This window comes from Sipha flava, unplaced genomic scaffold (assembly GCF_003268045.1).
Source record: "Sipha flava isolate LNK unplaced genomic scaffold, YSA_version1 46_pilon_pilon, whole genome shotgun sequence".
Classification (NCBI taxonomy): Eukaryota; Metazoa; Arthropoda; class Insecta; order Hemiptera; family Aphididae; genus Sipha; species Sipha flava.
The window spans coordinates 1423035-1442087 of record NW_020273250.1 but is presented as its reverse complement, the minus strand read 5'-3'; the positions used below and the strand labels follow the sequence as shown (position 1 = coordinate 1442087).

At 30.3% G+C, this 19053-nt stretch overlaps 1 protein-coding gene across 1 annotated transcript in view; it reads left to right on the top strand.

The window, feature by feature from the left end:
* The window catches only part of LOC112689733, a gene marked incomplete in the record, with an annotated part of 415778 nt that overhangs the window by 383214 nt on the left and 13511 nt on the right, over nt 1–19053 (top strand). The window contains 1 exon segment of the mRNA XM_025563560.1: nt 17470–18011. Coding sequence (XP_025419345.1) covers nt 17470–18011 — 542 coding nt within the window.

Below are 19053 nucleotides of genomic sequence, written 5' to 3'. Positions count from 1 at the left end.
TGCTTATGCAAAATGTAAAGCGGCAAAAACAAATATGTTCTCTTTCTGTGTACTCGCGTGCTATAATAATATTATGGTCGTATGAGTTCTTCTGAAAATAAAATATTTTTGACGTAAAAAAAAAAAAAAAACTCGATTTTAATCCAAAACTAAAATAATATAATCGTTTGATATTTTAACCGAGATCCGTGTTCCGTTTTCGTACTAGGAAATCGTTAAAATACATATTTTCCGATTGGTACGTATTAGTTTCGAACACTTCGAATACATCGTATTATATGCGGTACAGGGGATAATTTATTGGAACGTAAGAAAAAACATTTTCGTTTGAAAGCATATTTATTTTACATACATATACCATTTACTAAGCAAAATGTATAAGCATGAATATTACTATTCGTATTGAAAATACGTAAAAATGTTGTAAGCACGTTGCTAATATTTATTATTTTAGCATCACGATGGTATATTATGTTTGTTGTACGTCAGTTTCAGGGATACTCGACGCTTAATCGAAAATAATACACTTTGACAGTTTGAATACGAGTATTATTATTAATACTATTATTGTTCGTAAGAATTATGTAAATTAAGCATAATTTGATTTAGTTTTTTTTCCCTTTCAGTTTTATTATTTTATTTGCATTTTATTGTAAATGAGTCTGTCACGATTCTATAAAACCCCATCACTGCCGTCTTTAATCGAACACTCACTGTTCCGTTCTCGTAAGAAAATATAATGCACAGATAAATTGTATGACATCGACGTGAGGTACGAGTGAAAATTAGAAATGTTTGGCCATTCTTGATAATATTATAAGTATTAATGTAATCCACGAATACAATAAAACCACAGATAACACGAAAACAATTAATTCAAATGTTCTGTCATCTTTACTGTCTGTGCGTTTGTTCAGGTCCTTTAGATTTAGGTCTACATTTATCTCTAATAAAATCGAATGGCATTGTCGAATTTCTTGTGCAGCAATGTAGGCTACATAAATTCCTGTTTCTATATATCATATGTTTATGTACAACTGTTCTGTAATATTGTATAGATAATACAGAGAACTACTGGGATCGTCGATAAAAAAATAAAATAAAAACAGTGACCGTAGTACAGAGAAGAAAATTATGATGCTTCTAATGACCACGTTATTTGTAGTTACAATACTGATTAACATGATACATCCAGTCGGAAATACACCCGTACATTGTACAACATTCCCACAGAGTGTACACAAACTTCTAAACGTACATAAACCCATACTAATTGTAGGCACTAAAGTCAATAATCGTCATTAACGGATAAAGAGTACCCATGTTTAGCGTAAAGCTTTAAATTAATATATATATATATATATATATATATATCAAATATAATTTATATTTAAACCAAAAAACCTGTATAAGAATGTCTTTGTCAAGATCTGGAACCACTTACTTTTTCAATCGTCATGTGTCTTCCATCTCCATTATTGGAATTTCATTATTTTCGATTATGTTCAACAATGTTTTTATGATTCAAGTTTGTTGTAAAATTCCTAAGAAGAGAAAATGAAAACTACGTCGATTGAAAAATAATACCAAGAAGTTAAGCTTATTTGGGAACAACCATGAGCTCGAGAATGATAAATCACTTATACAATAATTCAAACATGCTCAATCTATAATATACTAATTTATAATTTTACACAATTGACTCATTGACTCATCAGTGACAGCCAAAACTACCTCACCAATTAATTTAAACTTATTTATTACCATCTGTATATATAGGCACATTAAGAAAAGATTTTTCGGAAATCGTACTTATAATTGTCGAAACAGCCTTTTGACGCTGGTATGAGTGTATACATTTTTCCACTAATTGGTTATCTAAAAAATATTTTATTTTTTTTAATTTATTATAATTACATATACTATAAATAAATATAGTTTGAATATATTATACAACAATTGTGCGTTTTTTCAAACTAATATTTTTTTTTTTACATAGATATTGTAATTTCTCTGATCCAAAATAGTAATTTATATCTCAGGTGAAGTCGTGTAATTAATTTATTAACCCAAGAACGGAAACACTTACTTGCTCTGCACTTGTTGAATCCATAGGAATATTAACACTTATTGCACCATTTTATAGGAATACGAATGGCGTTCCACACCCAATTATAGACTAAGGAAATTAAAAATACTACCTCATACTGGCCCAAACCTAAGTCGATAAATCAAAAAAATAAAGTAATTCTAAACAGATTACGTATAGGTCACTCGAAGACATCTCATGGTCATCTTATGTACAGAGAAGAACAAACTATTAGTCAAACCTACGGTGAACCTTCAACTGTCAAGCACCTCCTTATTCATTTCCAGAACCATATTGAAACAAAAGGAGAACCCTAGATTTGCCAGACAGGCTGTACGATGCCCTAAGTCCATCCGAAGTCAATATTAACAAAACAATCACCTTCCTCAAACAAACCAAAATGTATAATTTAATATAAAAATGTAATGCAATTTCAATTTTTTTCCCCCTAGTATTAATCTAATAACCTAAGTCGTTGATGCTGAAACATCCATATATAAAAAAAATAAAAATGTAGTAAAATATATATTATAAGATTTAAATCCGTAATAATATCAAAATTAAATAATAAAAATGAGACGAGACTATAATTAATATATCATCAAATAAGCGATCGAAATGCAAAAATCGAACAAAATTAAAGCAATAAGATATTATCATTATAAAAAATAATATATATTCACATAATTTTCGCTCGGTAAAGGTTAAGGGAATTTCAGAAATATTACCTGAGTCCTGGATTACTACGGAATGTTTTTAATGGAAAATATTTCTGCAGTCACTATTTGGGCCACCGTGGGCACTGATCAACATCAGTGGTATTATTATCCTTTGGAGATATTATGATTTTGTTAATATTTCAAATTCTTTTATCCCCATGTCAAGAATATTAAAGTCATAACAATGCCATATAGAATAACAAATTATGTAAACACAACTTTTTAAAACATAAATATGTATTGAAAAAAAAAATTTTTAATAATTTGTTTTAAATAGAAGTATGATAATAAGCTTTGGAGTGGGATTAAAGGGTATCATTATTATAAAAAATGTAAAATATTTCATCATTCTGAGCGCATATACGCAATACATGTATTTTTTTTAATTATATCACCTGTTCTAGCACCAAGTTCAAATTAATCAATTTTTTTTAAAAGGTTTTGACCAATAAACTGTGTTCCTAACTCAATATTGACTGAAATACAGTCATTTGACATTTTCAATTTACAGTAACGTGTCATTGACAAATCCAATTTTTTTCATACAATTATAATGGATATTTTAGTCATTACGCAATTTTCAAAAATGGAAAAACTATTGACATTATTTATTTTCATATTAAACTGTTGAAGTGACAAAATTGCATATAAATTATTTATTGCCAACATTGTATCGAAACAAAAACTGTGTTTAACACAAAAGTGGCACTTCTCATAGCCAGCCAATACGTGCAAACGATTTGATGAATGAAACCTTATCATGCTCGATTGGACGATGTCACTTTCTGGAAAAAGGCCATTTTAGTGTTCTACACATTATTTTTGCTCCATTACAAAATGCTTAATGTAATACAATTCTACATCGAGGGCGTTGCTACGGTTCAACTTTGGATCACTATCGTCGTATATTGTTTATCTGTCAAAGACAATTCATAAGCATACTTATATTTTTATAATTTTATACAGGTTATATCATATCAAGAACTTCTTTGGAATCAATTGGAATTTCTCTATGGCCGGCCAACAATGTTAAGCTGTTATTACAATTCTATGAATGACATAAAATTATGAAAAATATGAAGTTATAATATTAATTTTTTAAATTTTGAAAAAAATTTAGTATACTTGAATTACTTAGTTTCATTTTGATCAAATAAAATACAAATCAAAAATAAAAATACAAATCAGTCATCAGTCGTAACTCGTCAATACACTATACCAGTGCTTCCCAAACTTTTTCGACTCAAGGTGCCCTTTTTGATCCAAGGTTTTTTCAGGGCGCCCTCCTCTAAGTCATGTCTCTATAGCATGACTAATCATAAGGAAAATGTTAGACCCGATAGTATTTCATGACGGCGCGGTGCCCTTATACATACATCGCGGTATACTAGGGCGCCGCGGCGCACACTTTGGGAACCTATGCACTATACAAATCGCTAAAAATAATTGATAAACACAAATATTTTATCTCTTGTATAATCGATGGCATCGTGAGACTAATTTATTGTTTACATTTTATATCAATATAATACAGTAGAACCTCGATTAATCGTCAGTCTCGGGACCAGAGCTTTGACAGATAATCGAAAAGACGGCTGCGAGCAACAAAAATTTAAACATACATACATATTATTTATTGTTTTTTTTAGTAATTATGACATACATATTGATATAATTAGCTACTATTACTTATTAGTATATTATTATTATTATTTTTTTTTAATTTATTAAAAAGTTTTATTATTTACAATTACATACATACATAACAATTAATATTATAAAAATCGATAAATTTTTGTTGTTTTAACATATTACGTGCTTTTTTGGTGCTTAAAATATTTGCACACAGACACTAGTCCGTCAAACGAACGAACACACGTGCAATATATAACTGACTGACTTTTCAAAAACAAAATGCGATTACTATCGCATTAACTGTTTTTATCTCATCCATTAAATATATATGTATGTATATGCACATATACCTATCGCTTATCTAGTAAATATTGTCGGAAAATTTCGGATTATATATATTATTATTTATAACCTACTCATATACAAGTAGCCTGACGGTTAACCAAGAAAACGGTTAAACGAGGGACAGATAATCGAGGTTTTACTGCATTGGATTACAGATATTAATCTGTAACCGTGGTCTGTAATCTATTATTTGTATAACAATCGCATATTCGCATGGAAAATAATATCTAGTCAAAAAAATATTTATTCATTTAATTTTCATTAGAATATCACTTATCAGTTAATCATGAAAATCCATCTTAACTCAAAAATAAAAAATAAGCCATGTGGGGATCCATCCCCCATATCCCCCCCCATGCACACGTGAGAGTTCATACGGCGGCGGGTTCATTCCCGCACATCGGCCTCATCGAACGTGCCTACGGAATGCAATATTTCGTAGCACGAAGTATGTTAACCAGTGCTCGAATTGAGTGGGAGGGTGCGCAGAGAGACGGAGCTCCTTTACTATTTTTTTTTTTTTTTGTGTACCCCAACTATATTTTTTCACCGGAACGGGGGGACGCTACGTTCATCCTAATTGATGTCCAAAATAATTCTTATGTGAATTTCAATTTATGTCAATTGGAAAATGAATTTCACGATTTATAATATAAAAACTATTTTTATAATTAAAGATTATATGGTTATGATAAGGGACAACGTCGTCATTTCTGGAAAAATATAAATAGTAATGTCTGTGAATTTGGTGTATTATACTTTATACATTATACGGTTTATTATTAATATTGGCGATAAACGATATCGTCATTTCGGAAAAAAATAAATGCCCTCACCACGATCTTAGACTAATCTTCTAAGGCCGTGGCCCGCACTAAAGAGGAAAAATATATAAAAACAAAAACCAAATATATGATTATATCATTCGATTCATAAGACTGCCTGATCGCCTACAATTACCTATGTTAATTATTATTTTATTTTTATTTTCTATTGTAACATATAGTTATGTTGGTATTGCTATCAAAATATATTATATTTGGAATTTAAATATTTGTTTAGCTGAAAAGTAGTATTCAAAATATATTTAAGGTTGGTGGAGGGGAGGGAAGAGGGACAAAGCCCCACGGGTCTGTGTCAAATAATTGCGCACGTGGAAAGCAGTTTTCAAATCGTTGGACTGAGCTCCTCTACTTAATATTTCCCAATTCGAGCACTGATGCATCAGTTATCATACATATAAACCATAGATATATTAAAATAAGATATATATATTAAGATCTTAATATGTCTATGATGTTAACGGACCTAATTAGGTCCGTATTTTATTTTATTATTATTTTTGTAAACATTTTCTAAGATTGCAATAGAATATAATTCTCATATTTTATGTTAATATGTGTTAACATAGTATTTTTTTTTTTTTTTACATAAACGCGATTTGGCGTCGAATTTGTTTTACATGCGCTTCAATAACCTTATTAACATTTTTATCATCATACTGAACAGCTACCGAATTCTCGATCGTGTCTTTAATGGGAATGTCGAACATCAAGCGAATTTGTTCATGGCAACTATGAACATGTGTACAGTTGTAGTAGTGGAATGACCCTAACAAACCTTCGCTGTTCATTATCCTTCGGCTCCATCGTTGGATTGCATTTTTTTTTTTCTCTAGTGATCGTTTTGTTTTGAAATCCATTACGTGCCGAACATATACGTGCTCACGAAAATATCTAACGAATGTTTCAATACATATGAACAATTGAAATTAAAATCAAAAAACATTGCGTCTCTGGGACTACAAATTTCGGGCGTGATAAAATCTATACATTTATTAGCCAACAATACATACATAAATATATATATTTAAATAATCTTTCCTATTAAAATTAATTATCTCTATGTAAAACGCCCAACTGTTCTCACTGTATTCCTTCATTTATCTTTTCATATTCAATCTCGATTTTTTGACTTGGTGATTTATCTGACGATGAATTTTTAATATGAAACCGGTCGTACAATACACATATCTTGATACTCCAAGTAATGTACTTTAATTATTTATTTATGTATATATTTTTATATATAAATTATCTATTTGTATATTTATTTACGAGTATAAATCATTAACTAATTTTTGTTTTATTTTATTATTCAAGATTTACTAATAATATTTATTACAACAGTGAAAATATTCTGTCGATCAAAGCACTCAAATACTACTGATGATCACTAATCTGTCTGTAGAGTGAATTTAAGTATTTTCGTGTAATAGGGAATTACATTATTCATTCAACAAATAATATCAAGATATTATATGATATTATATATGATATAGATATTATATTTCCTATGTCCCGAAAATACTTTACTTCGCCCTATATTAATTAACTGTTGTGAATACGTATACGTATATGTTAGCCAAACAGTGGACGTTGATTTTAATGAGTGAACCATGCTAAACTAAAAGGGTGATGGAATCACATTTTGGCTGACAAGAACTTACATTTTTTTTTCAGCCTACATTACACTTCGCTTCGGACATTAATTTATACGCGGATGTTTTATCGACTATGCGGATGACTATTTGTATTATGTTTTAATAAACTGTGAGCGTATGAAACGAAATTTAATCGCTATACGGAATTTTGATCATTTTGAACTTAACCCGAACAATATATTTGTCTGTGTGTGGAACTAGTCGAACAATTTTAAAATTTGCATATTTCTCTACTTAAATCTAATGGTTCTTTGAAACTATTTATAATTTTCCCAAAAATATAAATGGCGGGATTCTGAGTAAGGAAACTTGCCGTGAAAAAAATTTTTAAAATTTAAATATTTAAATAATTCTAAATCTAATTTTATTTTTAAAATAGTATAAATTAACTTTATTCAAGTTGTGGAGCCTTGTAAACATTTTTTTTTTTTATATATTACTTATTGTATTTTTTCATACAAATTCTACATATTCGTTTTTTCTTCAAAAAAAGTAAATAAATAAATAAAAATAAAAATTCTAATTTCGTTCGAAAATTATATATTGAATTTTTAAATAATAAAATATATTTATAAAATAATAAAATATTAATCAGAAAAATTATTAAGATTTTTAAAAATATTTTTTTCTTCCTCTTTTTCCTATTTCAAATATTTTATTTATCATCTAAATAATGATTGAAGGGAATTATGTTTATAAAAAAATTTTCCTTCTGTCTTCTTCAAATGTAATAAAATAATAATTAGTAAACTTATAATTTAAAAAAAAAAAATCTTATTTAAAAACTATTTTCTCATTGTATTCATGAGCTATGTATTTTATATAGTTTACAAATTAAAATTGAAGCATTATGTACTCGTAAATACAGTTGAAACAAAAAATTTAAATTTAAATTTTTCAACAATCTTATTCAAGAAATTGAATTTCAAAACAACGGTGGGTGTAGAAATTATGAATTGTTATCAAACGGTAAAAATATAGTTCCTTTCTTGAATTTATCAGGGTTCAAAATCATGTTGTTCTTATAAAAAAAGTAAATAAATATTACTTAAAAATTCTTTTGTACTCATTACAATTTGCTCAGGAACACTAAAAAATAATTACTCTAAGAACACGTGGTATTATACACTTTGGGTGTAAAGATTTATTGAAAACTCATTAACCGTTATTAATTTGCTGCTAAAAAAAAAAATTAAAAGTTTTTACTTAATTTTAAATTAAATTAAAATATATAGGTTTAAAATGAAAGTTGTCATAATATTAATAATATTATTTTTTATCAAGATATATTCTTCAAAGGGTCGTGATAACAATCGTATTGTGTTTCGAGTTTGTATAAGATTTATTCGTTCGTACAAGGTATACGAATTTAGGAAATTACCATTACGAGTGTATTGTTATTCTTTATCAAGTTAATTGCCTTAAAGCAATATTAAATTTCTTACATTTATATAAAAATGCAAATTTAATGGAAACAATATATTAATGTTGAATAATTACAACTACATGTACGGAAAACTTTTTATTTCAACAGCAGTTCTTAGAAATTGATACGGTGAAAAAACTAAAATATTAAAATAAATCTTTCGAGAGCACTGCGGCAGTAACAAATTGGCTTTTGAAAATGTCGAGTTACTGAGTGTATTTTCTCATATTGGTTGCCGCATCACTACAAAAATCAATTATGTTAATGGCGGGTTATGGCATAAATTTCACTTTTTGCGGCAGTTCTTCGCGGTTTATACGGAGAACTACTCCGGGGAGATTTCAGTTAAAGCCGTTTTGAGTACCACCTGTGTAAAAAATTTTCAAACCGCATATTGGTGATCATACAAGGCTTTTGAAACAATCGTATTATTCGGGAAAACAGATAATTATAAAAAATATTTACACTTCATTCGTAAGAACCGTGCGTTTCTCAGTGACATAATCAGAGAAGGCTTACGGGATCCAAGAACACACACAGCGGTCTATAGTTTCCGGGTATAATTTGAAAAAAAATGTAACACTTCACGCGTAGCCTAATGACGGTCTTACGAGTAGTGAGCGCATTAAGAATAAGCATGAAAAAAAATTCTGAATTCACTTACTTTTTCACGCAACCAGTGCGAGTACAATGATTTAGTTTCGTACAATTCCAAAACACCTAATGGCATTCCGTGTTCGTAATACGTTTTGTTAAACTTATTGAAGCTCTGCGTTACTTTTTCAGAGTTCGACTGGTGTATTCAGTCGACCGATATTATTACATTGTTTGTTTTTTTTTTTTTGTAAAGAACTAACTGAATCCCATGTCCCTTGTAGATATTTTACTTTGATAGATTAGAGTAATTATTATTTCGATGTAAAAAAAAAAAAACGTCGAAAAATCCTAACGGTGTTTAATATGTTGATAATATATTAATTTTTATCCGACCTTTAAATACATGCAGTAATAAGTATATTCTCCGAAAACGTCAAACGAAGTAGTTTTGGCTTTACGCCGATCATTCAGTAAATCATAGGTATGGCGACAGCCAAGTACACACTGTACTTTTCGAAAGGTGCCGGTAAACCGAGTTTGAATGCAGTATGTGGTTTATGTCTAGTCGGCTGTGAAATGCGAATGCACTAAAATTATATAAAATATGCACGCAACAATATTATGCACTAAACACTGATGAAATATGCATTGAAATATATTCGGTGGCGCCGGTGGTTTCGTTAAGCTACCGCTGCGGGTAATGTCTGCAGTGTGTGGAGCGAGTGGTACTTGAATTATGCAACACAAACGTCACAGGAATCGGATAATATTACATCTCGTCGGTAACGTACGGCGGATAGGATCCGCAGCCTTATATTTTCCTTTATTAGTGTTTTTTGACCGCATTACGATTGTTGTCAAATTATCAAATGTACAACGTGAATAAATAAATTGTTTTTCGCGCGAGTGCTCGAGTCCACGTGATATTTTATCAAAAAAAAAAAACGACGGCTAACGTGCGACCGCTGGCGTATACAATATCGTGACTCGTAAAAAGCACCCCGTGCGACAACCCGTGTAGATGTTCGTGTAAATGATGTAATAATACGCACCTCACCACCCGCGAACATAACTGTATAATCATCCCTGAACAAACTTTTGCACGTCGTTTGTTTAAAACGGTACATTATTGTTTGGGTTGATCGGAAGCGGAATTGTCTGTCCGTCTACACGTATAGGCATTTTTCCAACTTGCCGGTCGTTCTCTCGACGCGATAAAGATTTTTAACACCGATTAGAATTTGCCATTAAGTTTACCCGAGATTTTGTTCATAAAAGAACATGGACAAAATCTCAAAGAGACAAATTTTAACTTGAAACAATTCAAATGTTGTTAAAATTGATACAACCATTTTTTCTAAATATTTCAGAAAATTTCAGAATTCACATCCTTTGGTAGACTTAATGTGAAAAATTCAATTCAGTTTTCGAAATTCTCGCTGAAAATTTTCTTTTCGGAAGATATTGGTCTAAATATCTCATATAAATCGCAATGAGACTCATTTCATCATCAATAACCATTAATATTTAAATATAAATAGGTACACTGGAAACAAATTAATAATTTACGTCTAGTATAATATAATGTAATTGAATACACGCGATTATCTTTTATGAACTTGTAATCGAATTATTTTCAGTTTCTCTGAGAATATAAACGATCCCTCGTTTCAAACGTTAAGTAACAACATTATCCTTTCGTAGAAAATCAAAATACGAAGACTCATTGAATTCGAGAAATTGTAGAATGCAACCTGACTATTTATAAACATACCATTTTTTCATAAAACCATCGAAGTGAAATAATAGAACATCACAAAACGACGAACTTATTGGTGTTACATGTTCAAAAGGTGTACAATATCTCTTGTATTGTTCAAAATTAAATTAAATTCGTTGTCGTACTCTTAAATAGCAATACTTGTTCGTAATTAACTGTTAACACGAAACTCGATGTATTAACTTAATAAATTAATTAATAAATACTATCACGTGATTCTAATCACCCATATTTTCAAAAACTATAATTTTTCAATTCAATATTTTAATGACTTATATCCCATTGTACAATCTTAATTATTAACATGAACTCAATATTATCTTTAGTATAGCCCAAAAAAATTATTTCAATTTACATATTATTAAAAAAATTTGTAAACGTATTAAAGAAAAAAGAACAATTTATCAAATAATATTGTTAATTATTGTAGTATGAAATATCAAAATAATATATCGAACAAATTCGCTAAAATTCTAAGCAACAATACTAAGAATGAAAGAATCGATTTTAAAACTAATAATGATTTAATCAAACATATAAATAATAGAACTAAAAACTTCACAAAATATTCCCTTTCTTTTGAAAATGCTGGTATTTATAAGCTTAAATGTAAATGTAATAAATTGTGTATAGGCAAAACATATAGATATTTTAAAATAAGATGTAGAGAACACATTTTTGAAATTTAATTAAAAAAAACTGCCCCTAATTAAATGTTGTTAAACATGTTTTATAAAATAACTACAATACACATTTTGATATCAACACAGACTTAGAAATATTAAATACCTAAAATGCATTCATATTAATTCAGTTATAGAAGAATTACGTATACACAGTGAAATTAAGAAAAATAATTTTAATAATATTTTAAATGTATAAGCAGATTATTATTTATATTTTAAAAATAATTTCTTATATCAATCTATTTTAGATAATAATAAATTATAATAACCAAAGTATTTATAATTCTTAACATATCTATGTCTAATACGAACTCATTTTAAATAAACTTTCATATTAAAATAAATGTTCTCAATTTTACTACTAACCTTTATTTTTTTATATTCCGTCGCAATTTTATTAACTTTGTATTTACCTGATGATGAATTTTTAATTCGAAACCAGTCGTACTTTACAAATATTATTAAACTCCAGGCTAAGCTTTTATTTATTTATTTATTTCTATAAATAAATTAATTTTTGTTTATTTATTCATAATTTTCGTTTCGTCTCACTGGGACTGTATTTTGCTAAATAGTAGCGGTTACAATTAGTAGTTACAATAATTAACAGTACGCTCGTAGTCGTGTACAGCGAATGACGTGTTTAACACGAAGTTTACACATCTTAACTGCGGGACGGATTGAACTCGCACTCGAATAGGAATGTAAAAAGGTTAAAGTTATCACAAATTTTAAAAATATATTAATAAATTACAACGCCACACTTAGGCACATATGTGTTGTTTATTGAACGTAGCTGTTTTTCTTCGTTCGTGAAACAATGATTTACATTTTTTTAATCAAATTTTTTTAACAAAGGTTAATACAACTTTATAGGTCCGTATAAATATCTTATAATGACTACACGAAAACCGTTAATAAAACAAATAAGCATCAATTTATATTTATTTTTGAGTGTGTCTACATTCAAAATCAATTCTTAACAAATATATATATATATATTAGTATATATTTATATTTATATTTACCAATGGCAATATACAATACTACAAACCGTTTGTCGAATCGATTAAGTTACAATTTTTTTTTCGAGTACGATCGTTTAACATAACAATAAACATATGTAATAAAATAAAAAATCTTTGTACTATAAATCAAATTTTAGACGTTTTCTTTTAAACAGACTTTCGATAAAAAATGGACATTTTCCCCCTTTTTTTATTCAACGGTATATTAATACTTTTATGTATAACAATATACAACACAATGCCCATCGTTTTCATATTACATTCTCATTATTTATCGTTGTAGGTTTTTGGGGTGTTTAATTTTCAAACCTATTATTATCCAACTTATAAGTAAAAGAATTTTAGAGGGGGAAAATGGGTTTCAAATTATTTTCAATTTGATGAAAACAAAATTGAAAAACAACTCGAAAAAACAACTATGGTCCCTCCGCGGGATTTTCGTATTACCGCGATTTTGTTATCTAGCACATAAACGATATAAAACTTTTTCAACGGCTCTAATTTTTACAGTCAGTAAATCGAATTCAGTACACTGGGTAGTGCAGCGCTTTATTTTTTTATTTTTTGACTCCTCAAACTTTGATACAACTCAATTCCCTCTAGATGCCTTTAGAATCAATATATATATTGATACGTTATACTGATAAACTATATTTAAAACGGAAAACAACCGGACGAATAATTCACAAAGTTATGTATAGATATTATGTCATCAAGCAATTTTATTTAACGAATTCTTGTACATAAGTATACTTATTACAAGGCTTATATTACATTTAACTTAAGCAACCTCTTACATCCCGTTTATTTTATCTCAAACTATCTGACTACCCTCTTCGTCTCAAAAGGCGCTGATATCGAGATATTTTGAATGAAATTAAGCAAATAAATTATTACTGATTGATATGTTAATCCTAAAGGTTTTTGTCATTAGATAGACTCCCTTTCTGTCATACATATAGAAATAATTTGTTACATATTTTTTTTTTTTTAATTTGCATATTGTGCTTGGTTAAAAATAGCTTGTAAGTTTTCTTAGTGAATAAAATAATAAAATGTTAATAAGTAAAGTTACAAGAAAAACAAAAATTTGAAACAATTAAAAAAACATGAAAATAAGTGCACCAAGCAGAAACGTATATGTGAAATATGTATAGTTCTATATGGTTCAATTATCCTATGCCTATATTCATTACTATAATAATTACTTTTTACAAACTCCGATGATACAAACATTTCTGGAAAACTTACCAAAACCAACAACATTTTAGATTAAATACTTCTATATAAATGTAATTATTGACCTCCCAGGATAAAAACCGATTTATTTCTATCTGAAGTATTAAAACCAGCCGTAAAAGTGAAAAAAATAGTTGTTGGTTAAATTTATATAATTTTAAACATAAAAAATTTCTACGGAACTAAATTTTTAATACAAGTCTATTAACTGTACCATTCAAACCATCTCTGCACACAAATCCTTTAAATATTATTATCATTGCTATACAAATAAATCACTTATAAATTTGTTTTTAATTTAATACGATATACCGTCATTTTTCAAGACTTGGAACAAAACGCGAAATGATTAAAAACATACTTTCGATTTTCAAACACTTTAAGTTCAACGATTGAATTTTTTTCAGATATTTCTCATTATTTTTGAAGTATATTTTGTGTATTACCTACAGCACTTTTACTAAAATACATGAATATTTTTTTCATTTATCTATTCACAAAAAAAATTTAAAAAAAAATAAGTACACTGCCCTAAACTTCGATAAGTTATTCATTTCCGTTTGTAAAATGACAAATTTATACACAAATTTTCAATCAGTGTATTATACCAGAAAAAAATTTTTCACAAACCTTTTTTCTGATTCAATCAATCCTTCCGGAATAACAAAATAAACTATTGTTGTCGTTTGTTAGAACCTTGATTTTATTGCTGATAAATTTGCAAATGGATTTTGGATCAAATGGATTTATACATTCACAACATTGGTAATTATTATTCGGATGACGGGAAACGAAATAAATGTAAATACAAAACCATTATAAATCATGATCGTAAAATTTTTCGGATTGAAACATATATTTCCCCCTTAAATGGACCTTTATTTACAGTTAAACTAATTTAAGTAAAAGGAAATTATAATACATAAAAATAATTATAAACGCATTAACAAAAACTATGATGCTGCATATTATTTATCGCTCGATCGAGTATATTATTTATGTTAGGTTATAAAGGTGCGATTTAATATATATATATATATATACATTTGAATAAAATATGCATGTACCTACTTATTGCCATATGCGTACTATGGTTGTCAGGTATGCCCTGAATGGGTTGTGGAGTATATAAAAAAAAAAAGAAAAAAAAGTGGAGCCCTACATTTCAAGTACAATAGTAAAGAGCCCGTTTTTTAACTCAAATTAAATGTAATTTATTCTATAATATTTAGTAAAAAATAAATTGTTTCCTAATAGAAAAAATAAAACAAAATTTTTTGCAAACATTCGTGCAAAAACTTATTATGATAATGAAACAACTATAATTAACTGAAAAACTACTGGCTGTATAATACTACAAAATCAGTAATATTTTTGTATTACGTTACGTATCGCACAAAACAACAATAACAAATAACTGCCGTACGATAGAAGAGTCAGTCGTCTTATTAGTCTTTTTTAGTCGTTTTTACTATGATTAACATTATATTATGTTATGTAATGTGACATGATTCGCAGTTGTAAGTGTCGAATAATCGCGTGTGGGTTTTTACTTGTATTCTATTCTCCGTATACGCTGAAATTCGATTTCGATTCATTTCTTATCCAAACAATCTCCTCGAGTCGCACAATATTTTATTATCGGCAGAATCTCATGTACGTATCGAACGCCAACTGCAGCTGTCTTTGACTACGTTTAAATTGTTCAATACAGCGTACGCATTTTTCCACACAAATCTCGTCCCGCGGCCGTAACTATTGCCGTTGCGATCAAGCGCTGCGGTGGACAGTTCTGTTTTATTGATGTGCAAGATTTTATTTTATTTTTCATTAACTTCAGGTCGAACAACAAATGTGATATGATTGTTATCCGTGCACGTTTTTTTGTCAGCATGCAGTAACAAGTATAAAGAATTGTAAAAAAAAAAAAAACCATAATTCTGGATAATAAGTGTATGGTTTCCTATGACTCCAGCTGTCGGTCAATTTCGACTTGAAACGTTCTACCGTTATTCTATAAAATACAAATTCGACTGTTGAATAGCACTATTCGTGGTTGTACTCTACTTATAATTATCAAACGTTGACATTTTAATTCGATTCAACCGAAACATTGAATTTTGCGACGTTTCCTGATAAAAACTATTAGTTTTTTCTCTACCTAACCACTATACGCGATATTGTTTTAATTAATGCATGGACTTTTTAAATATTTTTGTATTTTGAAATAGAAAATATTACATAAAATTATAATGGTAGTCTATCGATTTTAATTAACTCGAAGAATTCGATAACACTTTCACCTTGCGCCTAACAATTACAATTATTTTAGTCAGAATTATCAAAACAAAAGTGTTCTCATACATTAGCAGATCGATGATTACGATTTTCCGTACGATAAGTACAATCAGTGCAATCAGTGGCGTACACTAAAAAATAAATAGTGGTTGCATAATGAATGGAAAAATACTATCCACCCACAAAATTACTTTCAAAAACAGACCTAAAGTGGATAGAAATTTGAACGGGTGTTTAGGATTCGTATATATTATTATGCGTTTCAAATTATTTTGTTTGGATTAAGTATATTAATCAGTAATCACATATCTCCATCGTGGTCATCTGCAACTTCAACCATCAATGCTTTTTTTGATCGCATGCACAGGCACGATTTCAAGTTTTCGTAAGAGATTGCGAACATATTATGAGACCAATTCAAAAATCGTATCCATGATATTGTGTTATTATAAATATAGTAGTTTTACAAATAATGTCAATCGCAACAAAAAAATTAATTATTTGAATATTTGAGCCTAATGGTCTAAATCGAAGTCCAAAACTCCAACGTATAAATAAACACCTATACCATCTACACCATCTAGGGTTTAAGACCCTCAAAGACACACTCTTGAACACATATTTAAACAGTAGGTATACGACTTGAAAAATAATCGGCAAAAAACCAAACGCAGTAAAAATAAACGTTTTTGAGTGCCTCTCACCGCATAATGGTCTTATGCAATATTTATATGTACATTCAATTATAAGCGACACAATAAAAAAAATAAAAATAAAAATAAATGGTTACTTATACCCAGAGGTGGAACTAGGAATTTTTACGCCCGGGGAAAATGTTAAAATTATGCCCTATCATAGACCAATAATCAAATAATCTCGACAATTTTTTTTTCTAATAATTAATATACAATCATACTTATTGAATTTTAACCTAATATCAGTGTTTAACAAAGTTAAAAATATCAAATTATTTGTTAATAATTACAAAAATTACACCCTCTAAAATTGTACGCCCGGGGATGAATCCTCGTCTTCTACCTCTAGTTCCGGCCCTGCTTATACCCCCTCCAAACCACAAGCTCCTGAATTGCGCACTGCTTTGTTAACGGTACCGCGTGTTACAGGCATGTTGGGCCGGGACGAGACGAGCGTGCAGACCACGACCGCGGACGCGATCACGACGACGACATCGACGACGATGCGGCCGTCGCCGACCGCAGTGCCAGTGCCAGTGACGACGACGACGACCGACAAGGACCGTGGCCGCGGTGAGCCGGTCGCAAAGTCGTGGCCGTCGGGCGAGTGGATTTTGAAAGCAGTGGAGAACATCAGAGCTGCGGCCAGGGCCAAGGAAATGGGAGTGGGTGACGGGGGAGCCGAGGGCGACCCTTACGATTATGACGACGAGGACAAGGACGACGACGACGACGACGTGGCGGCCAACTATGAGATCGAAGAGATTGACGCTCCGACCACGGGACAACCGCAACCGCCGCTGTCGCCTTCACCGCCGCCACCACACCCACGAGTGGCCGCGGTCGGGCACATGTCTCGGTATCAGTTCAGGCGGATAGACGGGCACCCTGGTGACGGTCGCGTGAACGGCACGTACGTGGCCGTCGTCGAGAGCGATCGCCATCCGCCGCGTGGTATCGTCTACAACCCGGTCAGTACAACCGTACGGTTATGATTTTATTTCATATTAAATTTTTATTCATTTTTTAACTCGTTCATTTTTAACTCTACACCATTGCAATGCTACATGTTATCGTATTGGACGAACAATGCATTTGTTTACTTGATTGCACATCACAAATGATGATGAATATCCTAGCTTATGGTAGCTGTGCAAGAGAAAAAAATCAAATAAAACTATACTAAGGGTTGGAACTTGATAATAACCTACACCGTAGGTCGTTAAAAGATGATTACGTATACTCGTGGTTTATTGGGAATTATTTTTTTCCGCCAAAAAAATTCGAAATTCTTCGTTTGGAACAGATACCACATAATTGTTGTATTTGATGTTGCCAAAGTGAAATAATATGTGTACACGAAATAATAGTGTTTAACGATAATGTAAATATAAAAGTAATAAGGTAATGGTTTTCTTTACATTTTTCGTTTTTTAACTTTTGCTCTTTATCAAAACTACTCGACAGTATTATGTCCGTTATTTGTATAGTCTATTCAGAATAAAAGTGCCCAGTCACTTGGACGAAAACTGGTTTTTACTGCGCATATGTCTTTTTCACCAGGAACGTTGTAGTATGTCGGCGCGTTATTACGCTGTTATACGTAATGAACTGTATTACCACACTCTTTTCGTAACGCCACGCCATAGTTCTATTTTGAATAACAAGATTTTTTTTTTAATAATAATCTGTATACAAGGCGGCAGTCACTGACTTTGATAGACAAAGACGGCGGTCGGACGAATGGCAACGAATCATAGAGCGTCTAGATATTGACGGGTGTCCGACCGTTATCGGCTTCTCATGTGACTAAGTCACATGCGCGAGTTTGGGCACTTCAGGCTCGGACACACAGAACGCGGTCTCTCGCGGCGGTCAGCGATCTGATGACGGCACACAGGCAGCGATAATTTGTGAGCGGTCTGCTACAACAGTCATAATCTAGTAATCTAGTAATCTAGTACGCAGTTGCATATATCTGTCCACTTGATTTCATTGTTTAATAATCGCCAT